The sequence below is a fragment of the Micropterus dolomieu genome, linkage group LG04 (assembly GCF_021292245.1).
Source record: "Micropterus dolomieu isolate WLL.071019.BEF.003 ecotype Adirondacks linkage group LG04, ASM2129224v1, whole genome shotgun sequence".
In the NCBI taxonomy this organism is placed as follows: Eukaryota; Metazoa; Chordata; class Actinopteri; order Centrarchiformes; family Centrarchidae; genus Micropterus; species Micropterus dolomieu.
The window spans coordinates 461,941-486,325 of NC_060153.1; the positions used below are offsets into that span (position 1 = coordinate 461,941).

The 24,385-nt window shown below is 40.1% G+C and overlaps 3 protein-coding genes across 3 annotated transcripts; 1 reads left to right on the forward strand and 2 right to left on the reverse strand.

The window, feature by feature from the left end:
• Nucleotides 1-13,516: 13,516 nt before the first annotated feature.
• On the reverse strand, nt 13,517-17,825 carry wdr83os (WD repeat domain 83 opposite strand). Its single transcript, XM_046048527.1, has 4 exons — nt 17,647-17,825; nt 16,600-16,705; nt 15,435-15,532; nt 13,517-13,904 (listed from the first exon to the last, which is right to left on the reverse strand). Exons 1-4 carry the CDS (start codon nt 17,694-17,696, stop codon nt 13,838-13,840), a joined length of 321 nt encoding a protein of 106 aa, XP_045904483.1. The 5' UTR covers nt 17,697-17,825; the 3' UTR covers nt 13,517-13,837.
• An 88-nt stretch (nt 17,826-17,913) lies between these two features.
• Nucleotides 17,914-22,790, forward strand: wdr83 (WD repeat domain containing 83). The gene is made up of 10 exons (XM_046047398.1): nt 17,914-18,071; nt 18,436-18,546; nt 18,697-18,817; nt 19,001-19,106; nt 19,441-19,489; nt 19,753-19,879; nt 20,084-20,151; nt 20,346-20,454; nt 21,457-21,571; nt 21,878-22,790. Exons 2-10 carry the CDS (start codon nt 18,444-18,446, stop codon nt 22,031-22,033), a joined length of 954 nt encoding a protein of 317 aa, XP_045903354.1. The 5' UTR covers nt 17,914-18,071; nt 18,436-18,443; the 3' UTR covers nt 22,034-22,790.
• A 782-nt stretch (nt 22,791-23,572) lies between these two features.
• On the reverse strand, nt 23,573-24,385 carry LOC123969588 (persephin). Its single transcript, XM_046047141.1, has 2 exons — nt 24,307-24,385; nt 23,573-24,039 (listed from the first exon to the last, which is right to left on the reverse strand). The coding sequence occupies exons 1-2, from the start codon at nt 24,383-24,385 to the stop codon at nt 23,573-23,575; spliced, it is 546 nt and encodes a 181-aa protein (XP_045903097.1).

Below are 24,385 nucleotides of genomic sequence, written 5' to 3' on the forward strand. Positions count from 1 at the left end.
TCAAACTATGCGTATTCTTGCCTTGCTGTTAGAATTAATTTAAAAAACTGTATGGATATGAATTGAGACTGTATGGATCCAGTAGTAGACTGAGTGAGAAAATGTTGATTGCTTCACCATATTGTAACCACTTGGCATTACGGTTTTGATGAGATTGGACATTTGGAAAGTTCGCTAAACATTTTTTTATTGTATCAAGCTGTTCACAATTTTGAACAGTGTCATCGCTGCAATTAATAAATCATACAATTCTCGGACGGTAGGTTGGAAGGTGAAATGCTGCCCCCTAAGTGCTTGGAACATGTGGCCAGGAATTACACATTGTACCTTTAAGAGAGTTGGAGAAGAGAAATGGGGAGCAATGCCCCACAGAAGCAGGATTTTGATTGGAAGGTCACTGAACTGGATCCCTGGGCAGCGCTTTGAAAATCTGGCCTGGGAAAGTGGATGAGTAAAACCTTTTCCTACCCTTGAAGCAGTTCTGAGCAGCTACTTGGACCATAATTTCTCAAAATTTACTGTGAAAAACACCTCATCATCAATACAGTAAGGACTGAGAGGGAATTCAGCAGCGGTAGAGCTGACTGGCCAAGTTATTTTGTATAGGCAAGGGAGGCTGTTTTACCTGACAGCTGCATCTAAGTGCATGACCGTATCTATACAACATAAGTCCACAATATGTTTTTAATCCTAATTACAGATTCCAGCGCAGTAACGTTACAAAACGTGTTGTAACAATGCTTCTACCACAAACAAGATCATAATGAATAAATAAATATATAAACTGAATGGGGGCGGCGCGGTGGTGCAGTTAGCCCTGTCGCCTCACAGCAAGAAGGTCGTGGGTTCAAACCCTGGTTGCCCCGGCCTTTCTGTGTGGAGTTTGCATGTTCTCCCCTTGTCCGTGTGGATTCTCTCCGGGTGCTCCGGCTTCCTCCCACCATCCAAAGACATGCAGGCTAGGTGAATTGTTGTCTCCAAAATTGTCCTTAGGTGTGAGTGGTTGTCTGTTTATGTATGTGATGGATTGGCAACCTGTCCAGGGTGTACCACGCCTTTCAGCTGGGATTGGCTCCAGACCCCCACGACCCTGTACACAGGATAAGCGGTTGACGATGGATGGATGGATGGATAGAGTGGGATGGTTAAAACTAAGAAATTTAGCCAAGAAGAACTTTTTTCTTTTACATTAACAGAAATCAAACACAAAGGTGTTTCCTATCACACAAATTTCCCTAATTCCTGTCAGATAGTAGCAACAATCCAACAGTGCATATTAATCATGAATTTCTGGTAAAATATAGTAAGTTAATTACAGTGCTAGAGCCTCTAAGGCAGATTTAACATGCTGAACCAGCCATACAGCCTGTAAGTACTGACTAGTGCCAATGGTGTGGGACAGTTGGGTCACAGAGGATGAGAATTACCCGAGGGTTGTTTGTCAGAAAATGAACATGTGCATAATCTCAGAGATGAGTTTGTCATTACCATTATCAACAGACAAGGACCAATTAAGAAAGCCTGACTTTGCTGGCTGGCTTGTTGCCTACGTTAACTAAAATTAGCTGCCATTATATTTGTGCTTCTGTCCACAAATCTTATCCTCACACTATCACACTTAAATGCCTGTTCCTCTTGAGAAAGTACTAGAAACATGAAAGAAATACCCAAGTCACTGACATGTGACCCACCAATATTTCCTCACATTATCACATTTAAACTATACATTAAATGCTTTCCAAGTCAGTGACCATGACGCAAAAAATTAGCGGTATTGAGGAGTTGAGGTTTGAATACTTTTCTCCACCACACAAAGGATTTGCTTTTTAGCAACATTACAAATATGGTCCTGTCCTAACCCACCAATTTCACATTATAACGTACTGAATTAGTGCCTGTTCTCAATAACAAATACTAGAAGCTAAAAAAAAAAAGCCAAGTCATTGACGGATTCTAAAATTAAACACATAAGCACAGCATTGGACCGAAACACGAAACTTTCTAGCCTAGCAAAAGGACACCGATTGACTACTCATAATGCAAACCTTCTCTTTAAGTGACAGACTCACCCTGTAAGCAATATTTTTTTTCCTAAGAAGGCGAAGGCATGATCCGCCCCACTCTGCCTCTGATTGGCTTATTGTGCCTCTGATTGGCTTACCATGATATTCTTACCCTAATGCCTGGTGCACACTAGAAGATTTTCAATTCTTAACAGATTTGAATAACATGCACCACAGACATAACAACAGAATTAACCAATATTTTAATGGTAAGAACGCAAACACCAGATGACTCACTCAAGATGCAGGACCACATACTTGCCGTATATATTAGCGATTCTGGGGACTTGGGATCTCACAGAAACTTACATGTTCGAATGTGACTTCAGAAATAATTAAACATGGAGTCAGACTTTCGAGCAAATACGCAACATGTTGGTGATGCTTCCCGATCAGCTGGTTCTGATTGGCTGTTGCGAGGTTCCCTAATCTTAACAGTTTGAAATCAGGGTGCCTCCGATCCAGTCGGTAAACCCCTTTCGGGATAATTTGGGACGATAATCGACAGGCGAATTGTACCCAAACTCAGCCCAATAAACTTCCAGTGTGCGGCCAGCATGACTCTAACCAATCTCACTCCTCTTGCCGAAACCTAACAAGCTCAATCAAAGAGTACAAGCCAATCAGAGGCAAAGTAGGGGGGGGGGTCATGACTTCACCAACCTAGGAAAAAGAACTGGCATCCTGTAAAAGGTAACTTATCTAGCTTGCAAGCTTTAGTAAGCCAGCCACTTATGTGCAAGCACAGTCTTCAAAAAGAGGAACATAGCCTCACCAACGTTTTATAGCAAGTCAGTCATTCAGATTAGGCAAACAGTCCAGGCAGCCACTTGGTCAGTCACTCATTCGGCAGGAATAAAGGTGATTCAGCCTACCCTTTAGCAGCCTAATACAGCTCCTATTTTCCTGGTATTCTGACTGTCTGACTGCCGCTGACCTCCTTCTGCCTGTCAACTCCCCAAACGCTCTGACCTCTCAGGTCACAGATCTCTGAATGCTGCATCTATCAAGAAGCAGGTGAATGCTGATACGTTGCACTGTTTTAACCTCTCACATAAGCTATGAGGCTCAAACAGCACACAAAAAAGTCACACAATAATTTACCACTCACACTTGACATAGATGTTTTTAAAACAGCTAAAACGTTGACGTTATATTGGAGAATGCGGTTCTGTAATAGTCTATATAAACCTTGTGCCCATGAAAATGCACAGTAATGTACATTTTGTTAAAGGGTATAGTAAATTGTTGGTTGATGTCATTTTTCATCACAAGCAGGACCCTGGATGCTCGCCATCTTTGTTTGTAGTTTAAATTTCCTTTTACTGCTATAGAGAATGACAATTTGCAGAAAGTTACACATTTCAGCTTTAAAATCCCATATATATTCAGTAACACATAACATACAGTATTCACAAAACCATAGCCTCCTGATGTTGTATAAATATTATACAGCGCATCTGTATGTGAGCCTCAGCAGGTGGGTAGGTTACTTCATCTGTGCAATAAAATGTACATCCCATGACAGCAGAAATGTCCCAGGTGGGAACATTAAGGAGTAAATGTACTGAGCTAAATGAAGTGTAGGAGTGTTTTTCTTAGACCACTGAACTGCGAAAAGAGCAGTGCACATTTATGGAGAGTGTGTTTATGTGTGTATTACCCAGACTTGCTTTAACCTGCTTACCATTCCACATAGATGGAGGTTTAAGACTTTTGAAAGACAAACCATTGGCACTACCAACCAACATCCCACCATAAAAACTGAGGTAATAAAACAATAAATGAGCACTCATACCATACATATATTTATATGTTCCAACAGCTTTGTTCTAGTTCCACATATGATGTTCCCATTTATAGTCCAAATACGTCATAATGGGTTGTAAGAAGATCACCCCAGCACAGTGTTGCTGAAAAAGAAAAAACAAAAGCTGTTTCCAATTAGCAAATGGAGATCAAGTGATTTTGGCTCGGGAAAACGTAATTAAATTGTAAACTGTCTCACTGAGTCACCACACTATCTCTGGACATGAATAAAATCAGCTGGCAACATGCTGAGATTCATTATTCTGAGAGAGGTGACCAAAATTATGGGGCAGTAGAGGAGAAAGATTTTACTGGAGCTTATAAATCTAAGTTGCTGATGGACACACGGGGACAGACAGCCATGACAAAGGCAGGCAAAATAGTAAAGTGCCTCTTTTTACAGCTGCTGTTTGCATCAATGCTCTGCTGAACCCTGCCACTTTTTTGCAGTGGAAGTATTTACTTTAGGTTTCACCCAAGGGTGCCACGGCACGCTGACTCACTCCAGCTTTCATCCCAACTACAGCATAAAAGCCAGAACACAGGATGTTGTTTACTCCGCTGAGCCCAGTACACCCATGACGACCACGTTTGATTTACGTCATGCTCTGAGTGGGAAGACCTACCTGTATCACAGAGATCCAGATGTAAACAGAAAAACTCAACCAGTCATGTGACAGAAAATGAATAGATGTAGGATACAACAAAATTCAAATTAAATAAAGCGGTGGATGAAATATTCCTATCATGAACAGTAAAAGAACCAACAGCAAACTGTAAAAGTTCTCTACAAGTAAAACGCCTGCATTCAAAATTGTGAAAGTATAGTAAAGTATAGCAAAATATACATAAAAAGTACTCATTTCACAGAGTGGCCCCTTTCAGAGTAGCCTTTATATTATATACCTGTAGCCTCTATATTATAGGATCATTTTTGTTGATGGATTACTGTAAACAAAAATCATATGTTTTACAAGTCTGCCAAAGTTACCTAAAAATTGTACCAACACATCAAATTTACACCATACTTTATCCTGGATACAAAAACCTTACCTAACTTTATTGAACATGGTAGAGTCCATGTAGAGTGTACGTTTGTGCTTGTGCAACATAAGAGGATTACCATGGAGGGCAGTACTACAAAGAGTATGAAATATATGTTGGGATATAACCTCCAGCAGACATGCTGGATGTTTATTTTCTGAAAGATAGACTAAACACTGTTTTTAGGTCTATTCGTGGCCTCCACTGTCTAAAGGGTAAGCCACGTCAATCACTATTCATACTCTGAGATATAGACATGTAGTGTGTAGGAATTTAATAAGCGCCTTTGCCTTTGCAGAAAAGCAACAACAATGATAAAAACAGCAACAACAAATAACTAGAACTGATGGATTCCTTTCAATATTATACTTAAGATTCACATAACCCAGTAGGGATGTTAAGCTAAACACTGCTAACACACTTTAAAGTATTATTTTACTTTGCTCACCTTCTTTCTACATTGTTGGAAATACGTAGCTATACATGAAACAGTGCATGTTGCACTTGAATATTTGACAGAACGCCACACCTAACACAGTGTGCTACAAATAGCTTAGCCGCTGAAGCTTTTGCCTCCAATACTTAAGATCACTTGTGTTTTCTTTACTGTTTTCCGTTGTTTTTCCAATCTAAGGGGAAAGAATCTTGTTTGATGATATGTTAGGAAATACAGAAAGTAAACAAAAACTGATTGACATTAACACATCTATAAGAACTGTAGTGAGGAAACAGGGCTGAGTTTTGTCTTCAGATCTGAGCAAGCTCATTTGATCTTTAAATGTTGGTTTATAATTTTCCTCTGACTTATTTTGTCTCTTGTTCATTTTACAGAATATAGTTGGAAAGTAGTATGATTTCACAACACACTGCATAATTCGACAAATATAATTAATATATGTTGGTGGATCAGCTATATCAGTGACCTAGTCTAGTTCTATTACAGTTACAATGCAGTCATTAATGACAACTCTCCTCAACTCCACTACAACAACCCACAAAAGCTGCGTCACTCTAGACTTTTTAACACCCTGTAGTGGTTGAGACCAGATCAAACCATCCATGGGTTCCCTGACAAACTGTTCCAAATGTCTTTAGAGCAGTAACAACCCTCTGAGCTATCGTATCAGCTGTAACATCATCAATAATAGTATAGGCCAACATGGCACTAATTTGATCACGTCCTATCAAATTATGTGACTGGCAGCAACACAGCCCCTATCTACACTATCTATTTATTTATTCTCCACGTGTATCTTGTTTACCTCCGTTTGTCCCCAATGCTGGACATTGTTGACTTTTCATCTTTGGCAGCTTCTGCTTATTGTTGGCTTAGTTTGACAACAACAGACTCTGACAGCACCACTGTTTTGTCTCATGCCAATAAGGCTCTATTCAGTCGAGTAAAGCTGACAGAGGCATGGAAAACACTGAGAGGACTGATGGATAATGGGATGGAGAGATGGATAAATGCAGTACTGAAAAGAGAGGGTCAGCAGAGAGATGACCCAGAAGCAACAGGAAAGAGTGCAGGTGTGAGATTGCATTTAGTAAACAGGAATACAAACACACATGCTCAGAGCTGTCAGAACGACTCTAATCCTTTCTACAACGCTGATTCTGTGGGGGTTGAAGCAGGAAGAAATCTGCTCCCTGTAAAGATTCGATATAACATTTAGATCTGATGATGTTAAACTGATGTCAGGTTTGGACCAACACAGGCCAAAATAGTAATGGAACAGAATATTTTTGGCTAAGAGGTACAGTGCTACTTTCGAGAGATCTGTACATAGAGATTTTATATAACTCACTCATCCAAAAGCAGATTTGACACCATGCTGAATGTGTACAATAATAGCCTGCGTAGAAAAACCCAATGTCTATCATGTTCTCGGCTCCTATAGAAGAAGAGTTGAGGGTTTGCAGGAGGATTTTTTCTCTTTAACATGAGTAGGAGAGCTGTTTGTTCTTTGTATAGATAGAGGGTGGTCTCATATAATTATTATTTTTCACTCTACCTTGTGTTGAAAGTGTTAGACTTTCATAGTGTTTTCCAGACCCGCATAGCAGCCCTGAAGCATCTTAAGAAGTTCAAATGCTCCCCTCTGTCAGCCCACTGTGGCACAGGGAAGACAAACCTTATGCAGTGTCTTATCGGAAAATGGTATGATGCTCTGGTGGTATGACGTAATTTAGGTATTGGTTACATGGCTGTCAGTGTTTTGGTGCTTCTGCTGTAACTATTTTTAAACAGAGTGAAGCTCTGTCCATTTAAACACACTGTGCCTGCAGTTATTTTCTATTTTCTGGTAGCTGTTAAAAGTTTGCTTCTTGTTTTTTTACAGTGCTGAATGTGGAGGACTGTTCATTAGAGTTATATGAAGTGCATTTCAAATATTTATGATATATGATGTGATGTGATGTGATGTGCTAGACCTCTTTTTGTAAACAATACTACGCATGTATTCTATCTTTTTTTAAATGTCTGTTAAAGGACAGTTTCACAGTTGTGCAATACTGTCTTAAAACAGGAGTAAGGTTCCCATTTCAACATTGTAAATGTGGCTTTGTTTCTGTAATCATACTTTCTGTTCACGCTGACTATTAAAAGATCTTCGTAATGATCTTTTAAAACAGAATTTTAGGTTAAATCTGCATGAGTCAAAGTGGTCACTTGTAGTGAACCCACATCACCAGGCTCTTTCCCTCAGCTCTACAGAGCTGCGTCTTTCATTCTTTTGTTTTTACGGCTGCAACATTACTGTTTTGGTTTCCTCTCACGCTCTCGTCAGTGTAGTTTCCAGAGGCAGCAGGCAGTTTTCAGTGAAAAAACTCTGATAAACTCACTATGCACTACATGCTCAGCACCAAACTTCAGACTGAAAGAAATTTAGCAACCAGCTGGTGATGTAGTGGAGCATTTCAGCCCGTTCTCATTCCCAGGTTGTCACATACCAACATTTTGTTGCACCGCATGACTTGAAACTCTATGACAGATGCACAAGGTATGTATGTATGGGACGCACTGGGCTTCTGGCAGAAAGCCTTTAGGAAGTCAGGTAGTATAAAGAGCATAGTCAAGCACATGGATGGGTCAAACAAACTTTCACCCAAGAGACTGCTGTTCATGTCCCATGTAACACTAAAATTCAGCATTGACTTATCTGAAGTTAAATTACGTAAGTTAAAGTATTTAAACTTACCTCACAAAAGCTTCATACATAACATAACTTAACTGATGTAACTTACATACTTATTTGAACCCAAACCATGATCTTTCCTAAACCTAACCAAGTTTTGGTGCCTAAACTTAACCAAACTGTGACTGTTTCACAACGTTTACCACGTGTTTCTGGCAGAAAGGCTTTCTGACAGCCCGATGCATCTCAAATGCTAAAGGAATCAATAAGGAGTGCAAAGATCTCAATATCACCATCTGTATCAGAGTACAGAAAATAAACCATGGTCTGTCCTCTAATCCTTTATCAATAGTGACTGAGCAAAGGCAAATACAGTTATTATTACATTGAGATGAAGATGCTCCAGCTCACTGCTCTGTGTTTCGGTTTGGTTTGAGCCTTATCTTTCTGCCATCATCATATGATGTAAAGTCTCACACAACAACTGGTCTGAGTTTGACCAAAATTGGAGGCCTGATGGGGAAATATACTGTAATAACAAGAAAAAAACGTTAATCAATCAGACCTAGACCTTTTAATCAATGTCAATGGTCATTTTAATTACCCAAATAAATTTTAATTACACATTTGCTAATCAGGTTAACTCCTACGCTGCAAATTTGGATAAAAGTGGACACAAATTAAATCTCTTCCCACAATTGCTCGCTCATTGGAGGCATTAAAAGTAGCTCTTCTGACTCAGTAGCTCAGACATCAGCTGCCCTAGGTAAAAAATGAATGAATGAATCATACTTTTACTGCCAGTTGTACGGTCACCATTCATTTATGCTCGAGAATAAGATGAATATAAAGCATCAAATTCTGATTTTGGAATATCTGTAATTTTGTGTCACGCTTTTTTAATTAATTGCATAACTGACTCAACTTTGTGATGTTGCTGATTGGCCTGATTGGGTCATTTTGTGATGAGTCATATATATTTTTTGGGGAAAATACGTAAAGCAAAGACGTAGCAGAAATGATAAAATAAATAAAATTAAATTGGCCAAACATTTAGTAGGCTAATATCATCGTGACCAAAGTTAGTTTCATTGTACATCTAGAAAAAACGTGCGATTTTAACCCAATATGCATAATAGCTATAATGATCTCATGTTGGGCTTGTCAGGTGTGGGCTACTACATGCTCCATAAATTCTTCCTATTTCATCTTTTCTGGCAAGCATTTGAGTGAAAAAAGAAAACGCCTGAACTTAATGAACAGTGCTTTAAACGCAGCTATTATCCCCGTCAGGTCCACGCTGTCTTACCTGTCTGTCATGTGCTCTGCTGTCCAGCGGGTACTAAGCCTGCGGGCTCAGGGGACTCCAGACCCGCCCACCGGGACTCCGTTGCCCTCGACCTGCTCACCTGTCGGGCGGTGGCAACTGGAAACCAGTCAGCGGTGCTAGGAGGACTGGACGGGCGGAGAAGGAACAGTAACGTATCCACCACCGGACGGGAGGAAAACTCCATGTTCACATCCAGAACATCCCGACAAAAGTGATGTCCGCCGGTCAATGAATGTCACTGTGATGTCAACAGAGCAGTGTTGGCACTAGGCCTGTCCGGTAGGCTAATATTTGGTGACGCTAACACCGAGCTGTCAGTTGGAGAACTGGAAAGCAATCAAGTCAATTTTCGATTGAGTCGCCTGTAGAGGTCTGTTGTTCTTGAAAGGACGCTTCGTTCTGTGCGCTGCATGCTCCTCATCCACCACACAGGACTCTCTCTCTCTCTCTCTCTCTCTCTCTCTCGCTCTCCCTCTCTCTCACTCCAACTTCCACTCGATCTGGCTCTCCATTTCTCTCCACCCACCCCTCTTTCTCTGTCTGTAGGTCTCCCTCTGCCCCTTCACTCTCGTTTTATCTGTCTGAATCGGAGTATCTGAAAGTCTCACCTTCACACTTCTAGCTCTTCTTCTTCATCCTGTCCATGCAGATCAGCTTCATTCAGATGTCGTATTTTGTTGATAAACTGTACGTTGCATTCATGTTAGACTATTGTACACAGTATTTCAAATATCTCGCATGGTTTAACCTACATATCCTACAATAGATTTACTTAATATCAGCCTACATAGGCTACACTGTAAAAGAAAATACCCTGATGGTTATTCTGTAATTCTACTTACTGCTACTCCATCCTGCTTTTGTTATTGTTTGTTGTATGTTATTTTGTCTTTGATTTAACTAAAAGTCTCATTGAAGCCAATATCTCTTTTTCAAGAGAGGCCTTGCTGACAATATTGTTACAACATAAAATCTATATAAGCAACATAGACAGGCTAAAAGAACTGCCACACTCTAATGTTCACCTTAAACACATTGGTGTGTGTTTCAAAGATTACTTAGGATAAATAAAGTAATAAGAATAAATTCAGAATGAAATCTTCCCAATTACTACCATAACATGACATAAAGAGGACAAACTTACTGTATTATTAATATAATCAGATGATGTACGGATGTTAAAATGAACAAATATATTTAAAATAAACTTGATTTAACAGACAATTGACAGACATCATCAGTGTCCACTGTAGTGCAGGTTTTGGCAAGCAGTCATGAATTCTCTCTCCCCCTCTCTCAATCCTATTCAACATTTTCCCTCTGTCTCTCTGTGGTATTGCAGGTCCATTCACATGTGCGGGTGCCTTTAACAGAGGAAAAAAAGAGAGATTAGGAGGACGACAGAAAATATTGAGATCATTTTAAGCAACTAGGCAGAAGCTGAAGGACCAATGTCACAGGGAACTGACTTTGGCCCTTTTTTAAAAAAACACATCAAGCTGTGATGCAGCCGGAAAATTCACCTCATAATACTGGTGACACTAACATTTGAATGTGTGCGTGTGTTAGCACTTCTGTATGCCTTTTCAGTCTTTGTGTACCCAGAGTCTTTATAGTGTGTGTGTGTGTGTGTGTGTGTGTGTGTGTGTGTGTGTGTGTCCGACAGGCTCACGATAGAGGATGCCCAACTCAGCATCTTCCCAACAACACTGCTGGCATTCACATCAAGTAATAACACCTTGCTCCTGAAAATTAAAGCCTGTAGCCGTACATACACTTTCTCACACAAACACACACACACACACACACATATAAAGGATTCAAATATAGGCGAGGTGCAACACAGTTTAACCTCATTTGAGGACACAGAAAGCAACCTCGCTGTTATACTGCAGAGACTTGGTGGGGTTCAGTAAACATGCACCAACACGTCCACACAGGCACAAGTACACGCGCACAAATGACACAGGTGCGGTGTTAAGGCTACCATGCAGTTTGAGCTACAGTTCAGATCAAATACAGTAAATAATTAACTTATCTTAAAAAGTGTTATAATTTATAATAATGACAGGCAGGGCAGGACACCACCTGAAGGTTAAAGTACTGTGTTAGGTCTGAAAGTTTACTGCTTCAAATCCCTGACCCTGGGATGATCTGGCTGGTGGTGCTGATGTCATGCTGATTTTTCCTTAACCATATCAGCTCCATAAGTCAGCAAGCCTCGTGTTTACTGAATTGCGTAGTTTGCTTGTGTCCTGTTCCCCTTATTGAGGGAACGACGTTACTGAATAGTTGCTGGTTATGATGCTTCTATAAACTATTCACCTTTTAGATTTTGATCCTTGAAGCGGAAGAAAATATGATGGGTGCAATTACTCCCTGATTTGAAATCCCTCAAGGCCCAAAGAAAGGGACATAACAAAATTAAGGCTTCCTGTAGAGCAAGTTTCAAATCTGTGGAATTCACACTGCAAATGAATAGCAGGCAAACGGGTTCTTCTTAAGGGGCAAAAAAACCAAGTTACTCTGGTGTCTCCATCTAATTTGACTGGTAGCAGCAAGATGTTTGAGCAGAGGGGGTAACAGAGATGACTGGACTCCTATGGTAGACCTGTGATGGTCACTGGATGGACATCTGGTTTTAGGAGTCTCTCTAAACTAGACCACCTGCCATCCATTCTACATCTCCAAGAAGCAACACAATGAAATAAAAAATATAATTAATAATGCTATTCTTGATGCCTATCATTCAAGCATTTATGGGAGGAGATATTATTTTACTTGACTTTTAATGCCTTTTATGAATAAATTAACTAATTAGGCAACATACACCTTATGTTATTTTATTATGATGCATTGGATACTCACTGATTTGTGATGCCATTGTGCCCTCTAGTGTTACAGAGTAAGAAGGAGGCCTGTTTCCCTGTAGTCTCTCTAGACTGCTCTCAATGGGCAGATCCAGCAGAGTATGGAGATTAGATTTAATTAAAATCGCCCCCAGCCCGTCACCCACTGAACTTAAGATCTACATTCAGCAAACTGTGACAGGTTTTAATATCCAAATTACGCAGCCCACCGATCAATGCAGACGATAACTGCTGACTCGGACAATTTCAATATCCTCTCCCTCTGACAGCAATCAACAACAAATGCACCGTTATGACCGGGGCAGACAGAATTTAAAAACCACAACAATGGGATAAAGAAATAAAAATAAAAGAGTGAGTTAGAGGTGTGTGAGTCAGGACTAAATCAGGAGAAAAGCCACTGGAGTTAGCTGAAATAGTGGCTACAAGCCAAGAAGCCTGAGCACCCACTATGTGTGGCTGCAGCAGTGCCAGGTCTGGGGACACATGAGTTATAATGCCTGTAAATCAGTCTGCATCCAGCTGACTCCCCAGCTTCCTTCCCATCATCAGCACACACAAGCAGTTACTGCTGCGTGCGTCTACATGTGTTGTAGAGGAGAAAGAGCAGCGCCCTTACTAGATGAGAGGATGGAGGAGGATAGCCCTGGGTGTGTGGGTGGTTGATTACCAGATGTAACAGCTCTCAAAAAGAAAAGCTGACGGAAACCTTTCACCCAATCAGTGTTCTGTACAAGAAAGGGAGTCAATTTTTAATCTGGGTTACCTGTGAGCAACTATTCCTTCATATGTGATGATTTACTGTGGCTGACGGGGGCTTTATGCCAACATTTCTGTCATATATTCTGTGTTTACACAATCTGACAACTTTAGTGACAGTCTTGTTAATAGGCAGTTTAATTTAGACCGAGAATAAAACGATATCTGGCATTTTATTTTTGTTGTCCTTTCTTCTCTTGTATTTCTCCATATGCTGTAATCAAGTGTCCGGTTTAAAATGCTACAACAAGTTGAACATTTGTCAAAGTGTATTATAAGCTGGGTTGATTGTGTAGGTTTAAAAGAAAACTGCGTAAAAACCAAAGTGTGCAATAAATGGTTGTATTTACTTGGAGAGGCCTCAGTTTGCTTTTATAACACTTCCTGTTAAGCACAAAGTCAGATTTGAGCTTCCCTGTTAAAATGACCACGAGGATGTGGACATAAACATAGTATTTATAAGTTATAGAATAGTAAATAAGGTAAAAATAAAAAAGGAAGCAGTTCCTTTTAAATCGTACAACTTTATTTACGAAATCCTGCAACAGATCGGCCCAACAGTAAAATTTCATTGTCAAACAAACTTAGAAAAGGTTAAAAAGAGAAAAAGATGAGAACACAGCCGAAGACCATTTGATCTCTCCATCTTGACGTAGTGTCCACCTTACTGTCCCCCCCTTCCTGGTCATCTGTTTTCCCTCACCTCTTCTCTTTCTACTATTTTATCTTCCTTTCTGTCTCTGTTTTTCCTCCATGATGGCCAGGGGGGCCAATCAGTCCAGCATCCACAATTTACTTCCATGTTCTTCTGTGGTTGGCTCTCAGCTACCATGGCGGCGACATCGGCTGTGGGTTCTGGAGGTAGGACATCACAACTGCGGAGATGGACAGCCTGCCGACAGCACAGAGAACAAGAGTAAACATAATTTTAAGAGTGCTACAGGAAGTGAATCATTTACCTGCACTTTTGGAAGTTAAAATATTACTTGAAAGAGTAAAGAATATATGAAATCCAGATTATTCTTTATCGAGGTGTAGATGAACAGTTTCCCCGCCATGGAATTTTCTTTGTTTGCATTTGCTGCGGTCCTTGAGTAGCTTTGTTTATGTGACTTTTTAAAATTACTTTTTACTTATTGCCTACAAAGCAAAACACACTCCAGTTGTCTTTTACTTATTCAGCAAGATATTTTGCTGACAAGTTTGGCATATCCTGAAACGATGCAGGCGAGCACAGGTCCGATTAGTAATAATGCAAGCGTGAAGATTTTATCCCTGAGCCGTGTGGAGCCTCTGTGGTTAATTGGTTCAAACATGTGTGAAGGCAGGTTCTCCTGATAACCTCTATGACACACCTGCCCTCCACAGCTCTTCATCTTGTATTGGCACTCACCTTTGTTTAATAACAGATGGATACTTACATCATATCTTGGCTGTTGACAAATGTCCTAAAATTGGCCTTGAACCAGCTTCTATGCACATGAGGCTGATGTATTAAGTCCATCGTCTGACATTATTTGCTGAGCCAAACATTTTGCAATACTAGACTAAGAGTGCATCAAGCTTGTCTTTAATTCAACCTCATCTTGACGATAGACCAGAAGGGGTTGTTTTTTTTTTCCCTCCTTGCAAATCTGTCTGTGAGGCCTGGACAGGTGCCCTACTGTAGTACTCTTTTCTAAGCAGATGGAAATGTATCGTCCCCGGGAGGTCAGACAGTTAAAAGGTTTTGGACATTAGAGCTGGCTCATCTCAGGCCCCAGTGGCAGACAGAAGTCAGTCTAACCTACAGTTAAAAGCTGCATAATTCAAAACTTCAATGTAAACACATAGTACCTTTATTAGCCATTTTCAAACCCAAGACTTTCAACAGAGAAGTGGGCCATTTACCTAATTAAACCAAATGAGTTTGTTTTCAAGTGAGCACACACTCTACCATAAACATTTATAGCAATATATCAAGTTTATGTAAAACAATAAAACTTATCAATTAATGGGAATAACTGTATCCCACCATTATGTATTTGATATAAAGACATCAAAAAATGTAAAACCTTATTAACTAATTCTGTACGTTTCTTCAAGATAGAGTCCACTTTAAGTCAACTATAATATCCAACTATCTCCTTACTTTATTTTAGACAAAACCAAGATAGAAATTCAAGCAGTCTCCTCAACAGCAGACAGCGAGCACTTTATCCAGAAAGCTGGACTCTAATTAACTAACTAACTCGTTTTAGATGTTTTCATCTGATCCCTTTGGTTCAGCCCTCTCAAAACAACATTTCTGGTAAATTGCAGCATGCTGTGATGTGTAGTGATGTTACAAGAAGTTCAGCATATATTTGTGTAAAATGGTGCACAAGAAGGACACACATATAGTATATCCTGTTTGCATAAACACATGGTGCTGTATACTCACATGAAGCTGCTCATCATCTGTTTGGTGTCCTCTGAGCTTCTGGAGTTTGCAAAGCTGATGAAAGAGCAGTAGACTGCGATCCAGGCACACCACTTCAGCTGAAACACACATGTTACAAAAGGTTAGCTGTACACGCATGTGGAATAATAGAAAAATAAAAATGTATATAATGGGACATCAGATGAAAAAGGCTCAGCTGTTGAAGTTTACTATGGAACTAGAGTAACACTTATCCCTCGTGCAGACTACACAACTTGCCGTCTTGTGACGGGAGTCTTGAAGTCGTTGTGGCGTTCACACTATGTAACTGATCGGTGACAACATTCACATTGTGAGCTGACAACAACTGTCACCCGACGCTGGTCTCCAAACCACATTTTGTCAAGAAAACACACGTGAAATGTAAAACACGAACCTACACATGAGCTGCTGTTTGTTATTATAAAGATAGCAATTATTAAGACAAAAAATATGGGTGAAAAAATGGATCAGCACATGCAGGTAGCAAGGATTGTCTGAGCTACAGAGAGAGCTGGAGGGGAGTAAAAAGTGACTGATAACTGATACATACATTCAATTTCCAAACAGCATAACAGCACCCTGGGGGAAAAACCTGTTCTGAAGGGAATGGGTTGCCCTGGTAGTCCTTCATATGTGCCCGATATTCATACAGTATTTGCAGCTGCGTCAAGATCTTTAATTGCATTTTTAATATGCTACTTACAGAAAACCCACAATCAGGCAGTCTTTGCCTGATACATTCTTAAAACAATTTAGGCTATTTGTTTTGGGGGGAAAAAAAACAATGACAAGTAAACATAGTTGTTTGTTGATAGAAAGACAATTAATTAAACAAATAACTCTACTATTGGACTGAGAGGATACATGAGCTTACTGCTTTCCCGTCTTTGTTTAATTTACTTTGTCCTCAGTGCTGAAAGTCAAAAGCTGCCCTTCATCCTTTCATCTAAAAAGGTGAGTTTACCTTTAATCTTCTAAATGGAACAATTGAGCTGGACCAAGGTCTACCATTCAGGGGCAAAAGCCCTTTCACACAACACACACGTAAACACAGAGGCAGAGGACAAAAGAGAGATGGGAGTCACAGTGGTTCTACTGTGTGTGTGTGTGTGTGTGTGTGTGTGTGTGTGTGTGTGGAGGTCACCTTGAGCATCAGTCCGCACATGCTGAAGATCATGCCGAGCAGGTTCATGTAGTCAGGTGTGGGGTCCTCCAGTGTGGGATTGGCCTCTGTGCTGGGCGGCTTGTACCTGCAACACCACCAACTTTTATTAACCAGAAACAAGATGCAACAATTTTTTTAATGTTAGATTCACTGTTAAACCACTTGTCTTCTGTTACAATTACAGTATCACATGATTACGCCCATATGCGATTGCTGAACGACATTACATTCCAAAACCATGGTTATTACTCACATGGCAGCCTCCAACTTTTCCGGGTAGTCAACCAGATTTTTTAACCTGGCTGCAGGGATTTACTCCCATTCAGCCGAAAGAGAATCAGTGAGGTCCAATACTGATGTTGGGTGATTAGGCCTGGCCAGAGGTGTTGGATGGGGTTGAGGTCAGGGCTCTGTGCAGGCCAGTCAATTTCCTCAATACAAAACTGGGCACACCATTTCATTATGGACCTAGCTTTGTCATCTATGAAACAGGACCTTCGACAAAATATTGTCATAAAGTTTCCCTTCAGTGGTAACGTTATAGTATAGAGGCTAATATGTGAGGTCCAGAACAAAGCTACACTAAAATATGTGGAAGGGGTACAGTGATGTCTTAGTGGGACCAAACTGATTACAGTCGTCGTTCATTACCGTGCCCCTGTGGTCTCACACACAGCCTGAAGAAATCAACTAATAACTAACGTTAACTAACAAGAAGCTGACGGTCACGATTGAGACAAGGGCAAATCGCAATAAGACACAAAACAACCCATTTGCAAAAACACGGTATGTTTAGTGATTCATTATGTAGTCACTGACAATCGACTACATATTAAGCAGTTATCTTTATTTATTGGGTGTTCTGGGGAGTGTAAATCCCACAGCTCAATCAAATCCCTTTTAAGCTGTGCTCATGACTTGTGTTAAAGGTTAGCTAGTTGGCAGTTAGCTACCGTTAACCAAGCTAATATGGTTAGCTAAGTCCATCAACAAAAAACTTCCCGTTTTTCTGCATGAAATGCTCACCTTAAAATCTTATTTTGTCTCCTCGGGTCTGCCATATTGTTGGTAGACATAATGTGTTACAATAATGCGCTCCTGTTGAGACTTATTATTAAGAAATTTATACACTCCGGTTACCGACAGACAGCTGACCAGCCTCGTCATGAATCGAGTTAGAAGGGCTAGGTATATCCGGTGGATTTCAAAATAATACTGTAAAGCGATCCGCAGCCACAAGGTGAAACAGGTGGGGGGGTTGGAACTTTTATTTTGACAAGAGAATGGGATCCCAGTGTGCATTGCGCGTACTAGCAAACATGATGAGAAAAATGAATGGAAGAAGCTATTGATTGTTACAAACAAGGGGATAAACCTATTTTTTTTAGTAATTGCACCAGGAACGTCAACATGCCACTCCTTTGAAATTAAACTCTGGTAAAACGATTCAAGTAAGTTTACTCAGTAGCACTGAAAAACTGCTGTAAGTAGGAACTGATGCGTTTAAGCTTTCTGCTGTTCAGTAAGTAAAACACGCTTAATGTATTAATAATCCACTGTTCAAACTAGTAACTACACAAAAATCTATCCCATAAACTTTATATAGCTCCATAGGTTTCCATTGTAACTTCTATTAGTGTCCTTTGAGAAAGCTAATGCAGTGCTGTCATTTTCATGTGGCAAGAAATAACACAAACCTACTTTATAGTTAGTGTTGCAGTATTTAAACCTTTGTTAAACTACAGCACACATAACTGTCTTGAAAGGGGAGTTATTAGTGTGGCTCACATGTTTGTGTTGTGTTTCTCCACACAGGTTATGTCATGGCGTTTCCTCAGCCCAGACCTCAGGCTCCTCAACTCCCTCAACATCTGCTCAGGACCATAGACTGTGCGCAAGGAGCTGTGAGAGCTGTTCGCTTCAACGGTGCGAAAGAGACAACATATTTATCATCCTAATGTTGAGATATCGGCATAAGTAGCTTGCTTTTTAATGAGAGATGTGGGTCGTCCATGAAATGTATTTATACCTTTTTATTTATACCTGCCTCTGTCTGATGTGTCCGTGCTTGGTCAGCTGATGGGAACTACCTGCTGTCTTGTGGCAGTGACAAATCTCTAAAGCTGTGGAGTGTGAGCCGAGGGACCCAGCTGAAGACCTACAGTGGCCACGGATATGAGGTTCTGGATGCTGATGGGTGAGGGAATTGTCACAGCCTCCTCCACAGTGCGTTGGGAAGGTCAACCCACCAATATAGCATTAAAATGCATGATAAATGAGTGTGTGTGTGTGTGTGTGTGTATGAAAGAACAAATGCTGAAGCTATATTTGAACCCCGCAAGACGTTACAGTGTTTGTTTCTCATTGGCTGTTTCAACAGTTCCTTCGACAACAGCCAGATTTGCTCCTGCAGCTCGGATAAAACAGTGATCCTGTGGGATGTCGCCACGGGCCAGGTCACACGTAAACTCAGAGGTCATGCCGGGGTCAGTTCTGCTGTTTATAACTCTTTGTAACTCAATTGTTATTTTGTCATTTATAAAGTTTAGTTTAATTTTTTTGCACCTTTTTTTTGATTACACCTTTATTTTACCAGGCATGTTAATTAAGAAAGATTCTTTTTTACAATAACGGCCTGGCAGGAGACAAAGGCCTCCAATAGGGAATGGGTACTGGGAGTAAATAAAATAACACAAACAACAGACAGAAGACGCTGGACAACAACACAGTCCCAACAACAAACCTTCAAACCCAGGCACAAAGACACACACAAAAAAACAAATTAAAGAATATTAAAACACTCAAATTTCCTGCTTACAGAAAGTCAACTGTGTCCAGTTCAACGAGGAGGCGACTGTCATTTTGTCTGGTATGTCTTCACTCATGTAAAATGCCTACAGTGCACAATACATTATCCAGTATACATTGTGTATTTTCTTGGATAGTACATTGTTATGTGAAATATCTTGCCACTTGAACATTGAGTTTCTTGGTCTGTATTTATGTTAAATTGTAACCAACTCATTAACACTAATACTTACCATTTACTGATTCTAATTGCGTTTTAGTGTTAATTCAGTAAACATGTATATCAATTTATTTGTGGTCTGGGCTTGTTTTCTCTTCATCCAGGGTCCATAGATGGGACAGTTCGGTGCTGGGACACCAGGTCCAGAAGATTTGAGCCCATCCAAGTTCTAGATGAGGCTCAGGATGGTATCAGCAGCCTGAAGGTGGCACAACACGAGCTGCTCACCGGGTCAGAACACAAGACTTAAGATTGTATTTATCACAAATATATACACCACTTATATCTGCTAATTGTCCAGACTGCAGCATTGAACTGGAAGCAAATAAAGGGACAATGTATTCCCCCTTTTACTTACATTCCCACCAGTTAGACAGAGATTTAATTTGGAGATTTCACTGTGGCACTATTTAAAAACTATTATCTGGTAATTAGGTCTGTGGATGGGAGAGTGAGACGCTACGATCTGAGAATGGGACAGCTGCATGTTGACTTCATCAGCAGTTAGTAATCTTTTCATTCTATCTTTTCAGCATTCATCAATAGTAAACAATGAATCCTACTGTTGTTAGTATTAGGAGCAATAGTAGAATTAGCAGAAGTACAATTGTTGTAGTAATAGTAGTGAATGAAAATAATGACTCTTGGAAACCTATGTCCATGAAACTACAGAACCTGTAACTTGTGTGTGTTCCAGGTCCCATCACATGTGTGTGTTTCAGTCAGGACGGTCAGTGCACTCTGAGCTCCAGTCTAGATTCAACAGTCAGACTACTGGACAAGAGCACCGGCGAAATGCTGGGAGAGTGAGTGCTGTTCAGTCTCATTTTCAGTGTGGTGTGTCCCCATCATGGCTTCACTTACTAGTCAACTAATCTAGACAGCAGTTTTTCTCCACTGCACACATTATTACTGGGCCTCCTCATTTATCAGCTATTTTTTTTAGCAAGTAATCTTTTTGTTTTCATATTATAAAGCATCTGAAAAGTGGGGTATAAAAATAGCTAAGGCAGAAATCCAAGTGGAAATTTGAGTAAAAGCAAAAAGTTTACTGTTTTCAATTATCTTGAGGGACTACGTAGGTCACTTGCGATTTCATTCTGTATTTCACTTCACTTTATATCAGTGAAAGAATGTTTGAACCCCAACAGGACATGACTCAGTGACACACATGAAGAGTGTCTTCTTGCAGCAGGAAACATAACATATTTTAAACGCACACTGACATAGAAATGTGGGTGTCAATCCTTTTAAACCAATCTGCTCGTTCTAAAAATCAGTATTATTGGGTAAACCAAACGCAATGAGGCTTAACTAACAATTTCAGCATATTGAACATATAAATGCAAAAAGTAGCAGTTCCATATTTACTGTACCTATCTAAACCAGCTCAGCCCAACAAAAACTCCAAACAAACAACAAGTGAACATCACAAAATTCTAAAAGGTACAATTTATTGTAAAGGTGTATCTGTTGTATTGTCCACCCCCCTGTAATGTTGGTATATATGTAATTTATGCATATTAATTCAGACTCAAATCAGAATCAGAAGGAGCTTTATTGCCAAGTAGTATTTTACACGTACGAGGGATTTGCTTTGGTGATAAGGTGCTACACGTAGATAAACATACAGTTGAGATAAATAAATGTAGAAATATATAAATATGGAATAAACAAATGCAAGTTATAGGTGAATAATAAAAGATAGGGAAAAACAATCCAACTATTTGCAGAGAAAGAACAATGTGGCAGATATTGTGCATTACTTATTATTATGATGTTTCTGTTTGTTTCTTTGTGTCACTCAGGTATACAGGACACAAGATGAAGGGCTATAAGCTGGACTGCTGCCTGTCCAGTAAAGATACTCACGTCCTTAGCTGCTCAGAGGACGGTCATGTCTACTGCTGGGACCTGGTGGAAGTAAGTGTGTGGTTACATTTATGTTCATAATGCATTAAACACAATGAATTCAACATAGGCATTTTACAAAGTGCACAGAAAAACAGGGAAAATATGGAGCTAGTTGGCACTCCACCAATACTAAACTGCTTTGTATCATGCAGAAGAGCAGCCTGTAACCTTTGGGTTGCATCTCACCAGCACATGAATGCTGCAGAAACTTTCAAATATGATCTAACCTTATGTTAGAAACAGATATAGAAAGTGTACTGAAAGCATACAAATTCTGTATAATGTGTTTTTTGTTGTTGTTTTTCTCACCACCAGGGATCTTTGTCCTTGAAACTGCCAGTGGGGAAAGCGGTTGTCCAGTCATTGTCCTTCCATCCCACAGAGACCTGCCTCATTACAGCCATGGAGGGGCGTGTTCAGGTGTGGGGCGCAGAGCCAGAGGAGACAGAGGAGGATGCAATGGCCACATAATCGGTGAAAATACTCAAAAGCCACATTTACATGCTAAGAGGATTGATTTATTTTTCTGTTATTTCAACAACATACAGTCTGTGAACATTGTAACTTTAAAACCTGATAAACTTTATGGTGGCTTGAAAACTAATTAATTAATTAATTAAAAATAACTTACTCTCACATTTCGTTTTTGACTCTAAACACAGGACCATTGAAGGTTGTTTTTTTTTTTTAACAGTGTGAGCATTTCTAGCAGAACTTGTACCCTGGCATACTTGTCAAATGTGATACAGGGTAGGGACAGTGAAAAGTACACATACCTGAGCAATCAGACCTTTTTGAGAGGCACCAGGAAAATCACACAGATTCCTAAGGGAATCGTTATTTCTTTGCCTTTTGTTGGGTCAGTCAAAAAGGGAATAGTCAATACATGAAAGTGAATCACATTTTCAAAGGCTCCTGGTGGTAGCCAAAGGGGGAAATGTTTTATTTTAGTCAGAAGTGAGCTACATAGACACATAGCAGCCATCTTAGCCAGCTCATCAGTCTGTCTTTATGACTGTTAGCTTTACAAAGATTTAGTTCTCTAGACATGTCATCTGACACAAAAACAGAAAATGATGTTGAACTCTGGTTCACAGATGTACAGCGCACATGATCTGGATGTGAATCTAATTCTAGTTAAATGATCTAGGACTTGGGTTTTTGTATGTGTGCAAAACATATATTTTTGTACAAAACCTTGAATAAACATATTCTTGTATACACCACATGTCATTTTTCTCTTGAAATTAATGATCCCCCCACCACACTGTTGAGTTCTGTACACGTTTATTAGGAACTTTACACACAATGAACATATAGATAGGCGCATTACAAAATAAGTTAATCAGCATGACAAAAGAATGGCAGCAAATAAATAAATAACTTATCTTACATAAATACATTTTTTAAAAACTGTAGCTGGACTGTTGATGAATAAGTCTGAATTGTGAAGAACTTTACTCAGCTGCGTTTGTCAAACCACAAGGTGGATCTGCGCAGCTTCGTATGTATGATCCATCGTATTATTAATTGCACTGAAGATTTTAAATAAATACATGTCAGCTTATTTACAAAAATAGTCAAGTAGTTTGTAGTAGAAATGTGTCTCCGCTCAGTTTTTACCATTTTGCACTGCTTTGTCAGATTTAGAATAGGGAGGGATCAGTTGAGCAGTTTTTCCTTGACTGCCATCACTATAGTTTTTTTAAGTTGGCAAATGCCAACAGTAATACAAATCTAATCAACTGAGGCCCATGAGAGCACCAGTTGAAGTCAAAACATTTAAATTATCGTCACCGGATTCATGAGGTGTTCACCCAAAAGTGCTCATTGACGTTGACATAAATAACCTTTGTAAGAATAGGTTTCAGCTTCCTCAATGGTAAGACATTTTCAAATGAAATCATTAACAGACATTACAAGAAAACCTGCCAGCAAATGTGTCCTCACAAACCATCATACACCCCAACCCCTTCACATTCCCCCATTCAACCGTCTACGCTCAGCTGTCTAACCCACACAACTGCAGCCAGCGGCTGACAGCTTCTCCACCTTGTGCCAGCGGTGCGAGTTATCGAGGAAGGCCATGTCCTCGTGGTGGGTGGGCCTGCAGCAGGGCGCGTTGTGCCACAGCTCCCCAGGTGCTGGCTGAGGGAGCACCCCGCTCAACAGCAGGCTGGAAAGGGTGAGGTCATGGTTGGAGCGAACGTGAGGACACGTCCCACTGCAGTACTTGAAGAGGACGGTCTCGTCTGAGTCGTATCCCAGCCCGAGGTCTCGAACCTGCAACAGGATGGAGCGCAGGCCACACTGGGAGTCCAGAGTAGAGCGACGTGACCGGACTGGGATCAGGACGAAGGGATCGGGTGATGGCACGACTCCAGAAGCTTCTGTTTGGCCATCTTCCGCAGCTGGATCTCCGTTTCTCTTGTCATCATTTGGTGACGTGTGTGTAGATGTTGTTTTTTGATTCTGATCTGGAAAAGGCAAAAAGAGTTTTATATATATATATATATATACATCTGATGTACAAAATTCTGATAGATGTAATGTATAAAACACTCAACCAGTTATTTACACTGTTAACTAAGAATGAATAACTTCTAAAAGGCAGAAAATTAAAGTTTAAAGTGAACATATTTAAGTCTAGACACAATAGTTAACACGTTGCTCTCAAAGCAAGCAAAAATTAGATTTTAGCCAAAAGGTCATAGGTCACGGCCGTCCCTTCGACCGGCACTTACCAATCAATGATGTCAGCCAGCGGCTCTCTCCCTTCTGGACGCAAAACAGAATCACAACCAGTTTCAACAGGGACCTCAT

Bases quoted from the DNA above. Each gene is read 5' to 3' on its own strand.
- wdr83os (XM_046048527.1), bottom strand. From the start codon at position 17,696: ATGTCTACCAACAATATGGCAGACCCGAGGAGACAAAATAAGATTTTA. The intron at 16,706-17,646 runs GTGAGCATTTCA...GTGGTGTTGCAG, and splicing joins AGACAAAATAAGATTTTAAG to GTACAAGCCGCCCAGCACAG. The intron at 13,905-15,434 runs GTGAGTATACAG...TGCTGTCGGCAG, and splicing joins CAGATGATGAGCAGCTTCAT to GCTGTCCATCTCCGCAGTTG.
- wdr83 (XM_046047398.1), top strand. From the start codon at position 18,444: ATGGCGTTTCCTCAGCCCAGACCTCAGGCTCCTCAACTCCCTCAACAT. The intron at 19,490-19,752 runs GTATGTCTTCAC...CTCTTCATCCAG, and splicing joins GGCGACTGTCATTTTGTCTG to GGTCCATAGATGGGACAGTT. The intron at 20,455-21,456 runs GTGAGTGCTGTT...TGTGTCACTCAG, and splicing joins ACCGGCGAAATGCTGGGAGA to GTATACAGGACACAAGATGA.
- LOC123969588 (XM_046047141.1), bottom strand. From the start codon at position 24,385: ATGAGGTCCCTGTTGAAACTGGTTGTGATTCTGTTTTGCGTCCAGAAG. The intron at 24,040-24,306 runs GTAAGTGCCGGT...TGCCTTTTCCAG, and splicing joins CTGGCTGACATCATTGATTG to ATCAGAATCAAAAAACAACA.